Source organism: Platichthys flesus, chromosome 6 (genome assembly GCF_949316205.1).
Source record: "Platichthys flesus chromosome 6, fPlaFle2.1, whole genome shotgun sequence".
Lineage (NCBI taxonomy): Eukaryota > Metazoa > Chordata > Actinopteri > Pleuronectiformes > Pleuronectidae > Platichthys > Platichthys flesus.
The window spans coordinates 21615695-21630918 of NC_084950.1; the positions used below are offsets into that span (position 1 = coordinate 21615695).

The 15224-nt window shown below is 39.7% G+C and overlaps 1 protein-coding gene across 3 annotated transcripts; it reads right to left on the reverse strand.

Annotated features, from left to right (window-relative positions):
• Positions 1–1831: 1831 nt before the first annotated feature.
• On the reverse strand, positions 1832–7431 carry LOC133955583 (gastrula zinc finger protein XlCGF57.1-like). Of its 3 annotated transcripts, none has more exons than XM_062390494.1 (3): positions 7149–7431; positions 5539–5778; positions 1832–3585 (listed from the first exon to the last, which is right to left on the reverse strand). In XM_062390494.1, exons 1-3 carry the CDS (start codon positions 7366–7368, stop codon positions 2042–2044), a joined length of 2004 nt encoding a protein of 667 aa, XP_062246478.1. In that variant the 5' UTR covers positions 7369–7431; the 3' UTR covers positions 1832–2041. The 3 variants fall into 3 exon arrangements, with proteins under 3 accessions (XP_062246478.1, XP_062246477.1, XP_062246476.1); XM_062390493.1 differs by having other exon boundaries at positions 5401–5778; XM_062390492.1 differs by having other exon boundaries at positions 5191–5778.
• Between the last annotated feature and the right edge of the window lie 7793 nt (positions 7432–15224).

The window sequence follows — 15224 nt, forward strand, 5'->3', positions numbered from 1 at the left end:
TTTGAGTGTATAGAACTCAAATCAAATAAATAAGTAATAATATATTAGAGGAACCAAAACATCATATAAGACAAACACAACCCTTCTGACTGATTGTCTCCTTGTGTATTTGCAGTTCATACTCAAACACGCAAACAAAAGCTTGTGTGTAAAAACCCTGGTCATCAGGGCATACAAGCTCTCGGATGGGGAAAGGCCTCGAGCCTGCAGCCTGCACAGGGCCTCAAAGGTGCTATTGTAACATTTGTAAGAGACGCTCCTTCCCCACGAGGCTTCAGGAAAGGTAAGAGAGGGAGAGGTTAACTGCACTACATATAAACTGTGCATTCAAGAGAGTACATTCATAAAGACGTGTGGAAGAAGAAACGGACATATCTAGATCATGAGTACACACTTATGCTCCCAAAAACATCTAGAAAATCTTTCTGTTGATATTCTGCATATAAAAACAAGATTCTATGTTAGTGATAATCAGTAAAACTACACCAGGTATATTCCAGCAACTGAGTGTTGTACCTCCATAAAGTTCAATCAATCAATCAAATGTTATTTGTACAGCCCATATTCACAAATCACAATTTAGTCTCATAGGGCGTTAACAAGATGTGACATACTCTGCCCTGAAGCCTTAACTACATTAAGGAAAAACTACTAAAATCCCCTTTAACAGGGTAAAAAGAACTACAGAGAGAAAGTTGAGAGCTTCCTGTGAGAGTTCAATATTTCCTAATCTCTATAAACAGAACATGTGTGTGAAGTTGTTTAACTTCCTGTTTCATTATAAAGTTCTGGTCTCATGGGTTTGACTGTTGATGTCAGAGACAATTATTTTATAAAAAAAAACATGGAAGCAGAGGCCAAGGTAGGACTTCAAAATCATTTAAAACTTTTCTCCCTCAGTTGATATTTCAGAGTTTCAGTTATACAAGTGTGGTTTTCAAACTCAAACCAAAGTAACCGGTTTACAGATCTTCTCACAACCACACAATGACATCTGTTTTCTCAGTGGACTTTATATCAATGTGAATGGTGATGCCGAGTCTTGACTGCCTCCCGGAGGCTGACTGAAGTACAGGCCATACACACTTCCCCCTCAGTTTAACTTTATTTGGGATTAATCAGAGTCACTGTAAATTATGGCAGGGTTGTACTGACTACTATTTAACATGAGTTTAATGTGCCACATTATTTAATTTTTTAATTTTTTCCCCCTAAAAGATTTCAGTTTGTTTTCAATTTCTATTGTTCACGTTAAAGGTCACATTAAAGGTGGACACATTTCAGAGAGGTTTTATCTTTGTCTCATTTGTTTACATCACAAAAACCTTGCATTTTAACAGGGGTGTGTAGACTTTTTATATCCACTGTAGATTGATTCGAATTCACAAACATACACATGATGGTGAGAACAAAATCGGCTGGTACACAGGTGTCGTGAATCCGGCGAGACATTTTTGGCACTCACTTATTTTCTGCAGAGTAAAGTCATTTCTGCGCACGTTAGTAAATAAAGCCCATTGTTTCCTTATTTCGATTTTTAGTTGTTAATCTTTCACTACTGTTTGATATTCATATTTAATGATGTGTCCATATTTGCTATTAAATGGGTTTATACTGTTGTTGTCAATGTAAGAATGTCTAAGTCTATCCCCATTAATTTACGCTTTTTTTCCCATATCTCCCGGCCCTACATGGTAGTATGTAGGCAGTGATGAATACAGAGTTTGAAATAGACATATATTTTCATGTCAATCGAGTAAAAATGGTACTCATAATTATCCTCAGATTGGAAACATCGATCTGAAAAACCAGAAATGAAGAAAAAATGATGGTTATTCAAATACAAGTTTATTAATATGGTACATTTCATTAAGCTACATAGAAGATCTACCACATGAGTTTGTATCTCCCCTGCAGACTGTAGTTGCAGGATGACCATGCATTACAAGATAATTTATCATCTTCAACAACACTAAATTTATATAAAGCCTCATTTTGTTAATATACAATTAAACCTGAAATGCCTTTTCATGGTTGTAAATTAAGAGAAGCTTTTATCAAGTGTTGCAGGCTCCTCATCTGTGTGAGTTTTCATGTGGTCGTTCAATTGACTTCTTTCTCCAAAACTTGTCTGACATGTACGGCAAGAATAAGGCTCTTTGTGTCTCCTCATGTGTGCAGCCAAATGCCTGCGTTGACCAAAATCTTTCCCACATGTTTTGCAAGAATATGGCCTCTCATAAGTGTGAGTTCTCACATGCTTTTTCAAGTCACTATTACGCGCAAAGGTTTTCCCACATGTTTGGCAAGAATACGGCCTCTCACCACTGTGTATTCTCATGTGGACTTTCAAATCACAACTACGTCCAAAACATTTCCCACAAGTTTTACAAGAAAATGGCTCCTCATCTGTGTGTCTCCTCATGTGTGCTGCCAAATGGCCCCCTTGACCAAAACCTTTCCCACATGCTTTGCAAGAATATGGCCTCTCACCAGTGTGAGTTCTCATGTGGACTTTCAAATCACTCTTACGTTTATAGGTTTTCCCACATGTTTGACAAGAATATGGCCTCTCACCTGTGTGAATTCTCATGTGGACTTTCAAATCACTCCTACGTCCAAAACCATTCCCACATATTTGGCAATGAAATGGCTTCTCACCTGTGTGCATCTTCATGTGTCTTTTCAATGTACTATTAGTTACAAAACTTTTCTGACATGTTTGGCAAGAATATGGCCTCTCATCTGAGTGAATTCTCATGTGGGCATTCAAATGCCCACAGGTTTTAAAACTTTTTGAACATGTTTGGCAAGTAAATGGCTTCTCATCTGAGTGAATTCTCATGTGGACTTTCAAATGCCCACAGGTTCTAAAACGTTTTGCACATGTTTGACAAGTAAATGTCTTCTCGCCTGTGTGAATTCTCGTGTGGATTTTCAAATGCCCACAGTTTGAAAAACGTTTTCCACATGTTTTGCAAGAATATGGCTTCTCACCTTCGTGACTCCTCATGTGGACGTTGAAGTAGACCATCCCAATAAAACTTTTCTGACATATTTTGCATAAATAAGGTTTCTCACCTGTGTAGTTTCTCAGATGTATTTTCATTTGATGTTTGTACATAATAACTTCACCTTTGTCACATTTGAAAGAATTTCCACTACTATGAGTATCAGCGGTAATCTCTGATATGTAAACATTTTTACTGTGACTCCTGTTTTCATGAAGACTCTTCTGTGGGTTTGGTTCTTCATTTCTAGTTGATCCTGATACCACATGTTTTCTTCTGTTCTGATCTTGACTCTCAACTACAGTAGAGTTGTGAAAGAGGAGCTGGTGCTCACCCTCTGATTCTGGTTCTCTGGGATCACTTTCTTCATAATCAGGAGTCAACATAAAGGTATCAGTCTCATGCTTCAGTACGAGCTGCTCTTCTTCCGGACTGATGCACATTTCCTCCTGTTCCCCTTTAATTTGTCGTGGCTCTGGGTTCTCTTGGTCTAGACTGGAGTTCCTCTCCTGGTTAAAGAGCTGCTGGTCAGTGAGAGCCTCCTCCTCATTACAGGCATGCTGCTGTGGGAGCTCTGGAGGAACAAAGAGGCAATTTAAGCTTTTTGTTCCATATCTCCCGGCCCTACATGGTAGTATGTAGACAGTGATGAATACAGAGTTTGAAATAGACATATATATTTTCACAGTCAATTGAGTAAAAATTCTCATAATTAATCCCAAATTGGCAACATCGAACTGAAGAGCCAGCATTGAAGAAAAAATGATGGTTATTCAAATACAAGTTTATTAATATGGTACATTTCATTAGGCCACATAGAAGATCTACTACATGAGTTGGTATCTCCCCTGCAGACTGTAGTTTCAGGATGACCATGCAGTACCAGATCATTTATTATCTTCAACAACACTAAATTTATATGAAGCCTCATTTTGTAAACATACACATTTTTACCTGTATGAATCTTAAATGCCCTTTCATGGTTGTAAATTAAGAGAAGGCTCCTCATCTGTGTGAGTTTCCATGTGGTCGTTCAATTGACTTCTTTCTCCAAAATTTGTCTGACATGTATGGCAAGAGTAAAGCTCTGTGTGTCTCCTCATGTGTACTGCCAAATGCCTGCGTTGACCAAAACCTTTCCCACATGTTTTGCAAGAATATGGCCTCTCACCAGTGTGAGTTCTCACATGCTTTTTCAAGTCATTATTACGTGCAAAGGCTTTCCCACATATTTGGCAAGAATACGGCCTCTCACCACTGTGAACTATCATGTGGGCTTTCAAATCACCCCTACGTCCAAAACATTTCCCACAAGTTTGGCAAGAAAATGGCTCCTCATCTGTGTGAGTTCTCATGTGGATGTTCAATTGACTCCTTTCTCCAAAACTTGTCTGACATGTATGGCAAGAATAAGGCCTCTCATCTGTGTGTCTCCTCATGTGTGCTGCCAAATGGCCACTTTGACCAAAACCTTTCCCACATGCTTTGCAAGAATATGGCCTCTCACCCGTGTGAGTTCTCACATGCGCTTTCAAGTCATTATTACGTGCACAGGTTTTCCCACATGTTTGGCAAGAATACGGCCTCTCACCACTGTGAACTTTCATGTGGGCTTTCAAATCACCACTACGTCCAAAACATTTCCCACATGTTTGGCAAGAATACGGCCTCTCACCTGTGTGAGTTCTCACATGCGCTTTCAAGTCATTATTACGTGCAAAGGTTTTCCCACATGTTTGGCAAGAATACGGCCTCTCACCACCGTGAACTTTCATGTGGGCTTTCAAATCACCACTACGTCCAAAACATTTCCCACATGTTTGGCAAGAATACGGCCTCTCACCTGTGTGAATTCTCATGTGGACTTTCAAATCACTCCTTCGTCCAAAACCATTCCCACATAGTTTGCAATGAAATGGCTTCTCACCTGTGTGCATTCTCATGTGGCTTTTCAATGTACTATTATCTACAAAAGTTTTCTGACATGTTTGGCAAGTAAATGGCTTCTCATCTGAGTGAATTCTCATGTGGACATTCAAATGCCCACAGGTTCTAAAACGTTTTGCACATGTTTGGCAAGTAAATGGCTTCTCGCCTGTGTGAATTCTAGTGTGGATTTTCAAATGCCCACAGTTTGAAAAACGTTTTCCACATGTTTTGCAAGAATATGGCTTCTCACCTGCGTGACTCCTCATGTGGACGTTGAAGTAGACCTTCCCAATAAAACGTTTCTGACATATTTTGCATAAATAAGGTTTCTCACCCGTGTAGTTTCTCAGATGTATTTTCATTTGATGTTTATACATAAAACCTTCACCTTTGTCACATTTGAATGAATTTCCACTACTCTGAGTATCAGCGGTAATCTCTGATATGTAAACATTTTTACTTTGACTCCTGTTTTCATGAGGACTCTTCTGTGGCTTTGGTTCTTCATTGCTAGTTGATCCTGATTCCACATGTTTTCTTCTGTTCTGATCTTGACTCTCAGCTACAGTAGAGTTGTGAGAGAGGAGCTGGTGCTCACCCTCTGATTCTGGTTCTCTGGGATCACTTTCCACAGAATCAGGAGTCAGAATGAAGGTATCAGTCTCCTGCTTCAGTACGAGCTGCTCTTCCTCCGGACTGATGCACATTTCCTCCTGTTCCCCTTTAATTTTAATTGGTTCTGGGTTCTCTTGCCCCAGACTGGAGTTCCTCTCCTGGTTACAGAGCTGCTGGTCAGTAAGAACCTCCTCCTCATTACAGGCATTCTGTTGAGGGAACTCTGGAGGAACAAAGAGGCACAAGACAGAGGTTAAAACTGTTATTATATAATAAAGACAATATAGTTTCAGATTTGTTAATTATTGTGAAAGCTAAGTAACATTATTAACTGCTTCTCCAGTTCTATCTCTACATATTGTTGTGTAAGAGTTTAATATTTTCAATGAATAGATGTTGTTTGAAACGAACATTTAAATTTGTGAAGATAATTATAAAGCAATAACAAAATAAAGGAACATGTAGTGTTTTCTCCATCCAGACCATATATGGTCAGGTCCGTATTAAGTACTAGTCCAAGTTCAGATGTTATAGATCAGGACTTGGTGTGATGTGGTCTTGACATGAAAGTAAACCAGCTTCCTTATTTTAAAATAGAATACATTTTCACAAAGATGAAAGTATGTTCTAAAGAGTCATTTGCTTCTTTGTGATCATCTAGTCCTCACTTGATCAATCTGAGTCTATTGTTCCTTGGCTGAGTATTGTTTTTGCTGTACCTTTGAAATAAATAGATTTTATCATTTTATATTAGAGGTATTTGTTAAATATTTTATATACATCATATCAAATCATTATTTTGATTGCTTACTTCATGAACAAAACATACATTTTGTATTTCTTCATCAATTCGACAAATTGAGTCATCATGGGTCAAACCCATACAGTATGTACTCCCTACAGAGAATCTGCCATTCATTTCACATGGCTGATTCTGCACAACTGATGCATGCAAGTCTTTAATATGCACAAAAGCTGTTGAATTATTAATTTCTAACTAGCTACCCATAGCTAGATCAACAAAATAAAACTAGAAATGTGTGACGGCGATACTAGCACTCTGGATAAAAAAAATCAGAAGCACAAGAATATTTTCAAAGTCATATCAATCAGTCTATTTTTATATACTATTCTATTCCAAGTTTTATTTTGGTGATGTAGCTATCATTAGCTAGCTAAAAAATAATGTCAATTAGATAAAAGCTAAATATTATATTGCATATTTCTCTTCCTCACTAGCCATGGATTGTAAAACAAGGCATTTATCTGCAGCTGTGTGAAATGATTGGCAGGTGCCCTAATGTGAATACATCCTGTACTAGTAATTGTTGACTGATAAAAATAATGATCTGTTAATCAAAAACAAGATAATTATTGAATACTTAGAATATTAAATTGATTTCAAATATATACCAATCTATAGCACTTTTGACCCATGTTGGGCATTTGAAAGGAAGTGATCCAAAATTATTTTTATTTAAAGTAAGAAAGGCAAGGTTTGTAAATGAGACCAGGCTCGACCATTATCTGTAAGTGGAGGAAACACAGAGAAACCAAGAAATTCCATACCAGTCACATTGTGGTTGTACATACCGATCCGGTGAAGCCTTATTTCAGGCTTCAAAACGACGTCAAGCAGTCTGCGCTGGCGAGCGACCTCTTCTTCGTACTTGATGATGGTTTTTTCAAACACTGTGAATATTTCTTCGGCAGCAGCGGTTAGTCGCTCACTGATGAATCCTCTCAAGCACTGAACCGAAGACATCACTGCTCCGTCAACTACTTGAATATTTACCCGAGACACAACCACCATTGTCTTCTAGCTAACAGCTAGCATACACCGAGGTAATGCTGCTACCGCTGTTTTGACTTCCGGTCTGTGTCACACTGCGAAGGTCCGACAGAGAGACAGGGTAAACTTTTTTTAATCCCTATATATAAAGTGTTTTAAGCGTCTCCTTCTGACAGGTGTGAGAACCTGCATCTGATCATTCACACCAATGTTGAAAATTACAATACAATTCTGTGAGTTGTAATACAGAGCTAAATCGTAACGACAGAATTCAACATGACATAGACCAGTCATCATACATGTCGGTATCACAGACTATAAATATAGATGGATGACAGAACTCCACTCCCTCTAGTTTGACACAAATGGAGGTCAAATAGGTTGACCAGTACCACCAACGCATGACGGTGCTCTCCCAATGCAAAATAGCAGTTGCAGAGAGAGCGTGCGCCGTCTGTGGTTCTGGAAGTCCTTCAATTTCGGTGGCAATGTTTTTTGTGTGGGATTGGGCTCAGCTTGACAGAGATCTTTCATTTAGAAAGCTGAGGTGTGATTGGGACGAGGTTAGACACGTAGTCCTTGTGGACAGTTCAATAAAGAAGTTTATTCTTTTGATGTGGACCTGAGGTTCCTCATCACTGTTTTTTAAGGAGCTCCTGTTTTCTCATTAATCATCACAGTGGCACTTGGAAAGCTGAGATCAGGTTTATCATTATAGATTGTCAGGGCATGCCGTACAAACTGCACGTCACCTCCTTGATGCAGAGATGATGCCACACCAATGGTTTTATGGTTTTGGTTTTATATTTATATAGCGCTTCTCTAGTCTTGATGACCACTCAAAGCGCTTTACAGTACAGTTTTTTACCTTCACCCATTTACAAACACATTCATACAGTGCATCTATTCCCAGAACATTGTTATTCTATGGGGGGCCAATGCAGCTGGATGTGGATTATTTTAGTTGTAACAACAGTCAGGCGTGTTGGTTTATCCTAAAGAAGAGATGAGCCGGGCTGGTCCAATTCAAGTAGTTATTGAGATGCAATGAAAGTTGAACAACATAGCTATGGACAATTATCACAGCCTAGGCTAAATCAGTTAGCAATAGGTAGTTAATAATGGCCCCGAACAAAACGGGTTTGATATAATTATAACAGTAGATTTAATATGATTGATTATAAAAGATTGAAGGGGAGTCACCGCAAATCAATTTGGTTCTCCCTTATTGGTCCACAGCTGTAGTCCCCTGCCTCTTGTCAAGGAATCCAGGAAGTGACAAGAAGCCGTCTTCCGTCACGCCCCTACTCTACGCTGGACAACCCTCCCTCTCCTGATAGTTCGATGTTGTTTCAAACTAGCCATGAGTAGAAAATATTATGTTTTCTGCTCCCTCGGCTGCATGAGGCTGTTCCACAACAAGGTCAATCTGACTCTTGAGACATCTACTTGGCTCTACGTGATGTCGAATGAGTCTGAGGGAATTATGCCTTAATATGTAAAAGTTAGAATTGAACAATTAAAGTACAGTATATCGTATGTCACAAATTCACAGTCTTCAAAACAGTCAGCATCGCTTAGCAGACCTTTTATCAAGACAGGTGACTAAACACCCATGTGCCACACACCTTCCAATGTCAAGATTAAACATTAGAAGTTAAAAGGTTATTATTAAATCATTTGTGTGAAGGCACTTTGTCTGGCTCAATCGGCTCCAGCCCCACCCTCCTTTCATTTGGTCTAGAGTTTCTGTTTCCATAATCCTCTTCACCTACAGGCCACCAGAGAAGGTAAGATTTTACATTCTCACACAACACATGTTTGTCTGATTAATATCATTTATATCTCTGGATTTGTTAACATGGTTCACAATGGTTGTTCATTGGACAAGGAAGTTTTGAATTATTTGACTAATATACACCCAGCCTTATTTAAGTTTGTGATTGGACAGAAATTATTACTCAGAATCATTGACTACCTGATACAATGACATCACATGTTGTGTTCTTATCAGCTAAATAAGATATGTGTGTATGTTAAGTCATCCCACTCTTCTCCTGAATGTGTAATGTGAACAGGTGAGGCTGCATGAGCGTCATGGAGACACCATTCCCGAGGGCTGGGGCTGTGACGCTCAGGGAAAGCTGACAACAGATCCCAAGAGAGTCCTGGACGGAGGAGGACTGGTGCCCGTCGGTGGCAGTGAAGCCACAGGTCGGAAACCAGAAGATACAAATGTTGGCGTTCAACTCAGGGAGATAGAAATCCTGGGGCTCTACTGCAAAGCAAGTTCAACATAGCCAGGACATATTTTAGTTTTCCAGCCTCACTCAACCAAGACATCTGCCGTCAGCTGCAGGTGTAGAGTAAAAGAACACATGTAGAAATAGCCTTCACACTTCGACTTCTCGTAGTGTCAGAGAGCAGAGAACAATGGCCGAACTCGCAGTGTTTATTCTCATTAGTCAGGAGATGAAATTTAATACTTCCTCTTTGAAGAGAAATAAACAGAGCTGTTTTCTCCTTTATTATTCACTACATTAGAAATGCAAAAGGCCCACATGTAAAAACATGACAGAAACAAAAGAAACAAAATTATATACACTGGTGACGGTTATATAGCTTCACACAATAATAAATAAAATAAAATAAATATATGAAATATTACATAGGTAATGTTATATGTGCATATCATATCACTTTCTTGTGGTTTGCCTTTATCAATGGAGTACCACCTATTCATTGTGACATGTTTTCATTAAATTTAAATGAATCAAGTTTATTTTAAAGCAAAATCCAACACATCAGTTTAACTTCACACAAACATAAGTACTGTACTGTAAGTTGGGACGGTGTGGCCTAGTGGTTAGAGTGGTGGTCCTTCAACAAGAAGGTTGCTGGTTCAAAACCCACTCTCTCCCATCTGCATGCTGAAGTGACCTTGGCAAGATACTGAACCCCTAAATGGCCCCTCATGAATGATGAGTGTACTAATTGTAAGTCGCTTTGGACAAAAGCCTCAGCCAAATGACGTGTAATAATGTAAAAGTGTATCTTTAAAAAAAAAATCTCCTCTTCAGCCTGTAGGTGATATATGTTTTAACCACTAGAGGGAGACCAAGTCCAAGTAAACTTTCTGTTCAAAACGTACTTAAGAGCTTTTATGATTTTTTTGTTCTACATTGCATTCGTTTTGTGATGTTGGTGTTGTTTCTGATCTTGTTTTTTCAGAAAGCAAGAAACTGAAGCTAACCCTGACCTCTGTGCTGATCAACCCTGAGATGGTTCAGCTATTCTGTGTGATTTCAGTTAACTCTGAGTGTGTTGAACGTACATGTGGAGTATAAATACTACCATTCACCATGGTAACGGATAGAGACCAACTAAGTGCAGTATCCTTGATGCCAACCCAGGTTCTACAGTATCAAAGGCTGCACTTAGGTCTTGGACGTTTAAAACTGCTTTCTCCTCTGTCAGCTGCTAAAAGAAGGTCATTGGTTACTTTGAGGAGGGCAGTGTCTGTACTGTATAATTGTCTAGAACCTGACAGAAATTTCTCAAATATGTTATTATGACACATAAAAGATAAAAGTTGGGTTGAAACCGTGGAAGTTAAGAGATTGGCCCAAGATGCTAAGAACAGAGGGTTCAAGGTGACGTTTCTTTAAAATAGGTTGGGCCACAGCATGTTTAAAGCTGGAAGGAAAGATTCTTTCTGTTAGGGCTCTATTAAGAATCATTGACGTGAGAAGCATCACACAAACACTTCTGGATGGACTACCATGTTACTTGGGAGAATAACTTTGGTCTAGATCCGGATCATGGGGTAATCTTTCCTTAACATTGTGAGAGAGGTAATTTTTCAAAATTATTGTTGATTTATCAGAGAATAATTAATGGATCTTGATGGGGAAAAACTCGTTTAGGGGACAGCGTGTGTGAAAGTTGGAGCAGATCCCCCAAAAATTCTTGATCTATTGAATTTATATATGGCCCTAGTCCTGCATGGATCTGTTTCTTTGTATTTTTCCCCATTTGTCACGTATATTTTTGCTGCATGTGTTTGTTCTGATGTGTCTTTATGCTGATGAGACACTCAAAGCCACTCCGTCGGGTCAAATTGCATCTGATGTCAAAATATATTCCAACACTATTTTTTATTAGTGGTCATTTCCTCTCCTCTTTGCATCATCACTCTGAAAATGCCTGGCAGAGAGGCCTGTCCCAGAGCCACAAGGGAGACTGGGCAGTGACAGATGCCCAGATCAGGACCTTAATCTCCCATGCCAAAAGTCCTGGCACTGGGCCCCGGACCCTGGATGTCTCGTTAACACTCGGCCGGCTGCAAACAAAAGAAGAGAAATCAACAAATCAATGGGCTTTCAGCCCCACTGGGGAAGGGGAAAGGTGGTGGAGGAGGGGGGCTAAGTGAGTGCTGGGCTGGGCTGAGCCAGGTCTGCAAGTGGGAAGGCGATGCATGGAGATTACAGGCTTTCTGCTGAGGGGGGGAGGTAGGTGTGTGCTGCGTAGAGGGCTCCGCTGAGTCCAAGGATTAAGGGGCCAATTCAAACCCCTCGTTATAGGGGGCAGACTCTGAGGTGTGTGTGTATAGATAGATGATGGATGGTGGGGGTCTAATCTACCCTGGCCTTGGCCCTGTGCCCTTGTGCGGATTAAACGGGGCCCCAAACAGCCTCGAGAGCAGGGCCGCTGACTAGGATTAAGCAGATTCTAACAGGTGTCTTCTTTTGTGGTGCTGAGGGGGGTTCTGTCCATCAATCACTGAATGAGCAAATCATGAAGTGATCAACTATTGCTGATGGGGCCTGTGATGCCAAAAGGCCACAGCATGTGTGTGTGTGTGTGTGTGTGTGTGTGTGTGTGTGTGTGTGTGTGTTTAAAGAGTGTTTTGGACTGCTAAAAGATGAGTGTGTGATGGTCAGTTTTTCAAGCAGCAGGGTCAAATCTCGAAGAAATGAATCAGAGGAGGGTAGGAGGGTAAAGTTTTAATTTAGCTGGTGCTAACACGCGACATTACTCACCCACACAAACACACTTTTAAGAAAGTGGCCAGGATTCACTGTGCATGAGATTAGGGTTGCTGCTGCTGGAGAGAGGGTCAGATCAGAAGAGCTTAGTAGGGAAAGAGTTACTGACCACCTCAGAGAAGAATTAAGAATACACAAACACACACACACACACACACGCACACACAAACACACACACACACATACACACACAGCAGAGAGTGTTATTATGCACTACACTGCAGACCTGACAGATCCGTGGACTTGTTGCTGTCATTTGTTATTTCATCAGTTTTGCTGGTGAAGAGTGCTCACAGTGAGGTGTTAAAGTATCAATACAGTGTTTTACAACATAAAATGAAAAGGTAGTAATTAGAATAAAAATAAAACATTTGATTGAGCACCCGAAATTCTGAATTTTTTATTTTTTATCAAGATCTAATTTTTATATATAACTATTATTCTAGAGCGGAACACAGCAGTAACCTCATGAAACCAAATATGCAATCAATGGATCTGGGTTTTAATTTTAATTTTCACCAAATTACAAACACTCATAAATGCCGGTCCCCTAAATGGGCCAGATTTTTTCCATCAAGGTCAATTACTTGAATGTTAGAAAGACATCCTGCATCTGCCTCCTGATCAGGATCCCCACAGAAATTGAATGGGTTCTTTCCTAAACTCTACTGCCTCCTTTCAAGTTTCATGGTAATCCATCTTGTAGTTTCTGCAAAATCTTACATACAAACCAACGGACAGGAGGGGAAACATGACCTGCTTTGCGGAGGTAATGTCACCTTTCAGGATTTTAGGGGCTCCATAACATTATTATCCACCTCAGCTTAGAAGTGACTGCATCTCAGCAGACGTTAGAAACCACATTATGAAATAAAAATGAGCACCAGGCTCATTTTTTATTTCATCCTGTGTATCATTTTGAAGAAAATGATACACAAACTTCAAAATGTTGTTTTCTGTCTCTCTGCAGTGGGAATGAGTTTATGTGTGTGTGTGAGTGTGTGTGTGTGTGTGTGTGTGTGTGTGTGTGTGTGTGTGTGTGTGTGCGTGCTTACGTTCGTGCATGTGTGTGTGTGTGTGCGTGCTTACGTTTGTGCATGTGTGGTGACAAACAGAAGGGAGGAGCAGAATGATGGAGAGAGTGGGAGGAGACAGGGAGAAGCTCTGCTGCTCCCCTGCTGGGTCTTTAATGAAGTGGAGCGACTTCCTGGTTCGCTCCTTCCAGCTGTTGTCTCCTCAGAGCCAAATCTATTTGGCCTTGGCTCTTTGTCCCGCTCAGGCCACCATACCTCCAAATGAGTGAGCGAACATGTCGAAACTCCAACTGCTCGGGAATGCAAATGTCTCTCCATCTGTTTCCTCCCCTTCCTGGTTGTTGATGCTGGATAAGATTTAAGCACCATGAAGATGCTGGTTACTGATTTCTGATAATATTACATAAATACTCTACTCTATATGCAATGTCTTTTCGGCCTTCTGTGACCCACTGTTTTGCCTCAATATTCTTTTTCATTTTTGGTATCTTATTCATATATTTTGTCTTGTTAAGTGTTAGAATCATAGCATTAATATAAAAAGAAAAACACCAAATGTCAGATCTACATGCTGACTATCAAACCCAAACCAAGCGGAAACTACTTGGACACTCAGTAGAGTTCGCAAAGGGTCGCATAGGTCCAACAGTCCCCTTATGAATCTACAGTTAACTCTATACATTTTTGGGGGGGATTTGCAACATTCTCACACTTATAGATATATTTTTTTTAAATCAAGCGCTATGAATTATTCAAGGTGATATTATAAAACTCCCTTTCTCCTAATGTTTCTCATTCGTTTGTGCTTAATCCTGCTACCTACAAAACTAATGCAGATGAAAACATAGCCTCCTTGATGCAGTGTAAAAGTTATATTTTACACTGCTATTATTTTACTTTCCAATGTATAGAACCCACATTTTTAACATGTCAAAACAGGAAAACAATATAATCTTACAGAGGCACAAAAATCTATTTGTTTGTATTTGAAATCTTCCGGATTAGCCAAAACTTAGAATTTTGCGTTTAAAACTGTTGTTTCTGTTGCAATCTATAGGACCTATTCATACTAATGACATACATTTAACCTGATGTGTTACCATTGTAATGGCATGTTGCAGGTGTATAGATCTAGGGCCCTCAGTCAGAGGAAAATCATAAAAAAGTCATTCAGTGAATGTTGTGTTTTCTATAAAGACAATGAGGAAGATGATGGGGCTGTGCAGCATGTTGAAGATTATTTGCCCACACACACAAAGTAAACCAGCGACAGGAGATCATGGTGTGCTGTATTTAGGGTTGCAAAATTCCGGGAATATTCAAACTGGGAAACTTTCCATGGGAATATACGGGTACATATGCGAATTTACAGGAATTAACGGGAATTAACGAAAATTGTGTGGGTAGTTTATACTAACTGTATTTACCTTGTCATATACAGACATAAATATAAACATTTTGCTTTGTCATAGGCTGATTTGAGCCCTGAGGAAACTTTGGGCACTTGACTATATGCTTCTTGACATTTGTGTAATTGGCTAGGGTGAAATGTCTCCACACATGAGATAGTGCACGTAGAAGTGTTCTGTAGGATAAGATGAGAAAAAAAGCTTGTAAACAAACACTAATGCAATGCCAGATATATAAATAGTTGGCATCGTCTTTAAAAAATATATATGGCGACGCCTGCGAGCTAGTTCTGGCAGGCAACTCGAGCTGCGCGGCGCCAATCACGTGACATACATCACGTGACATACATCACGTGACATACATCATGTGACATACCTCAATCTCC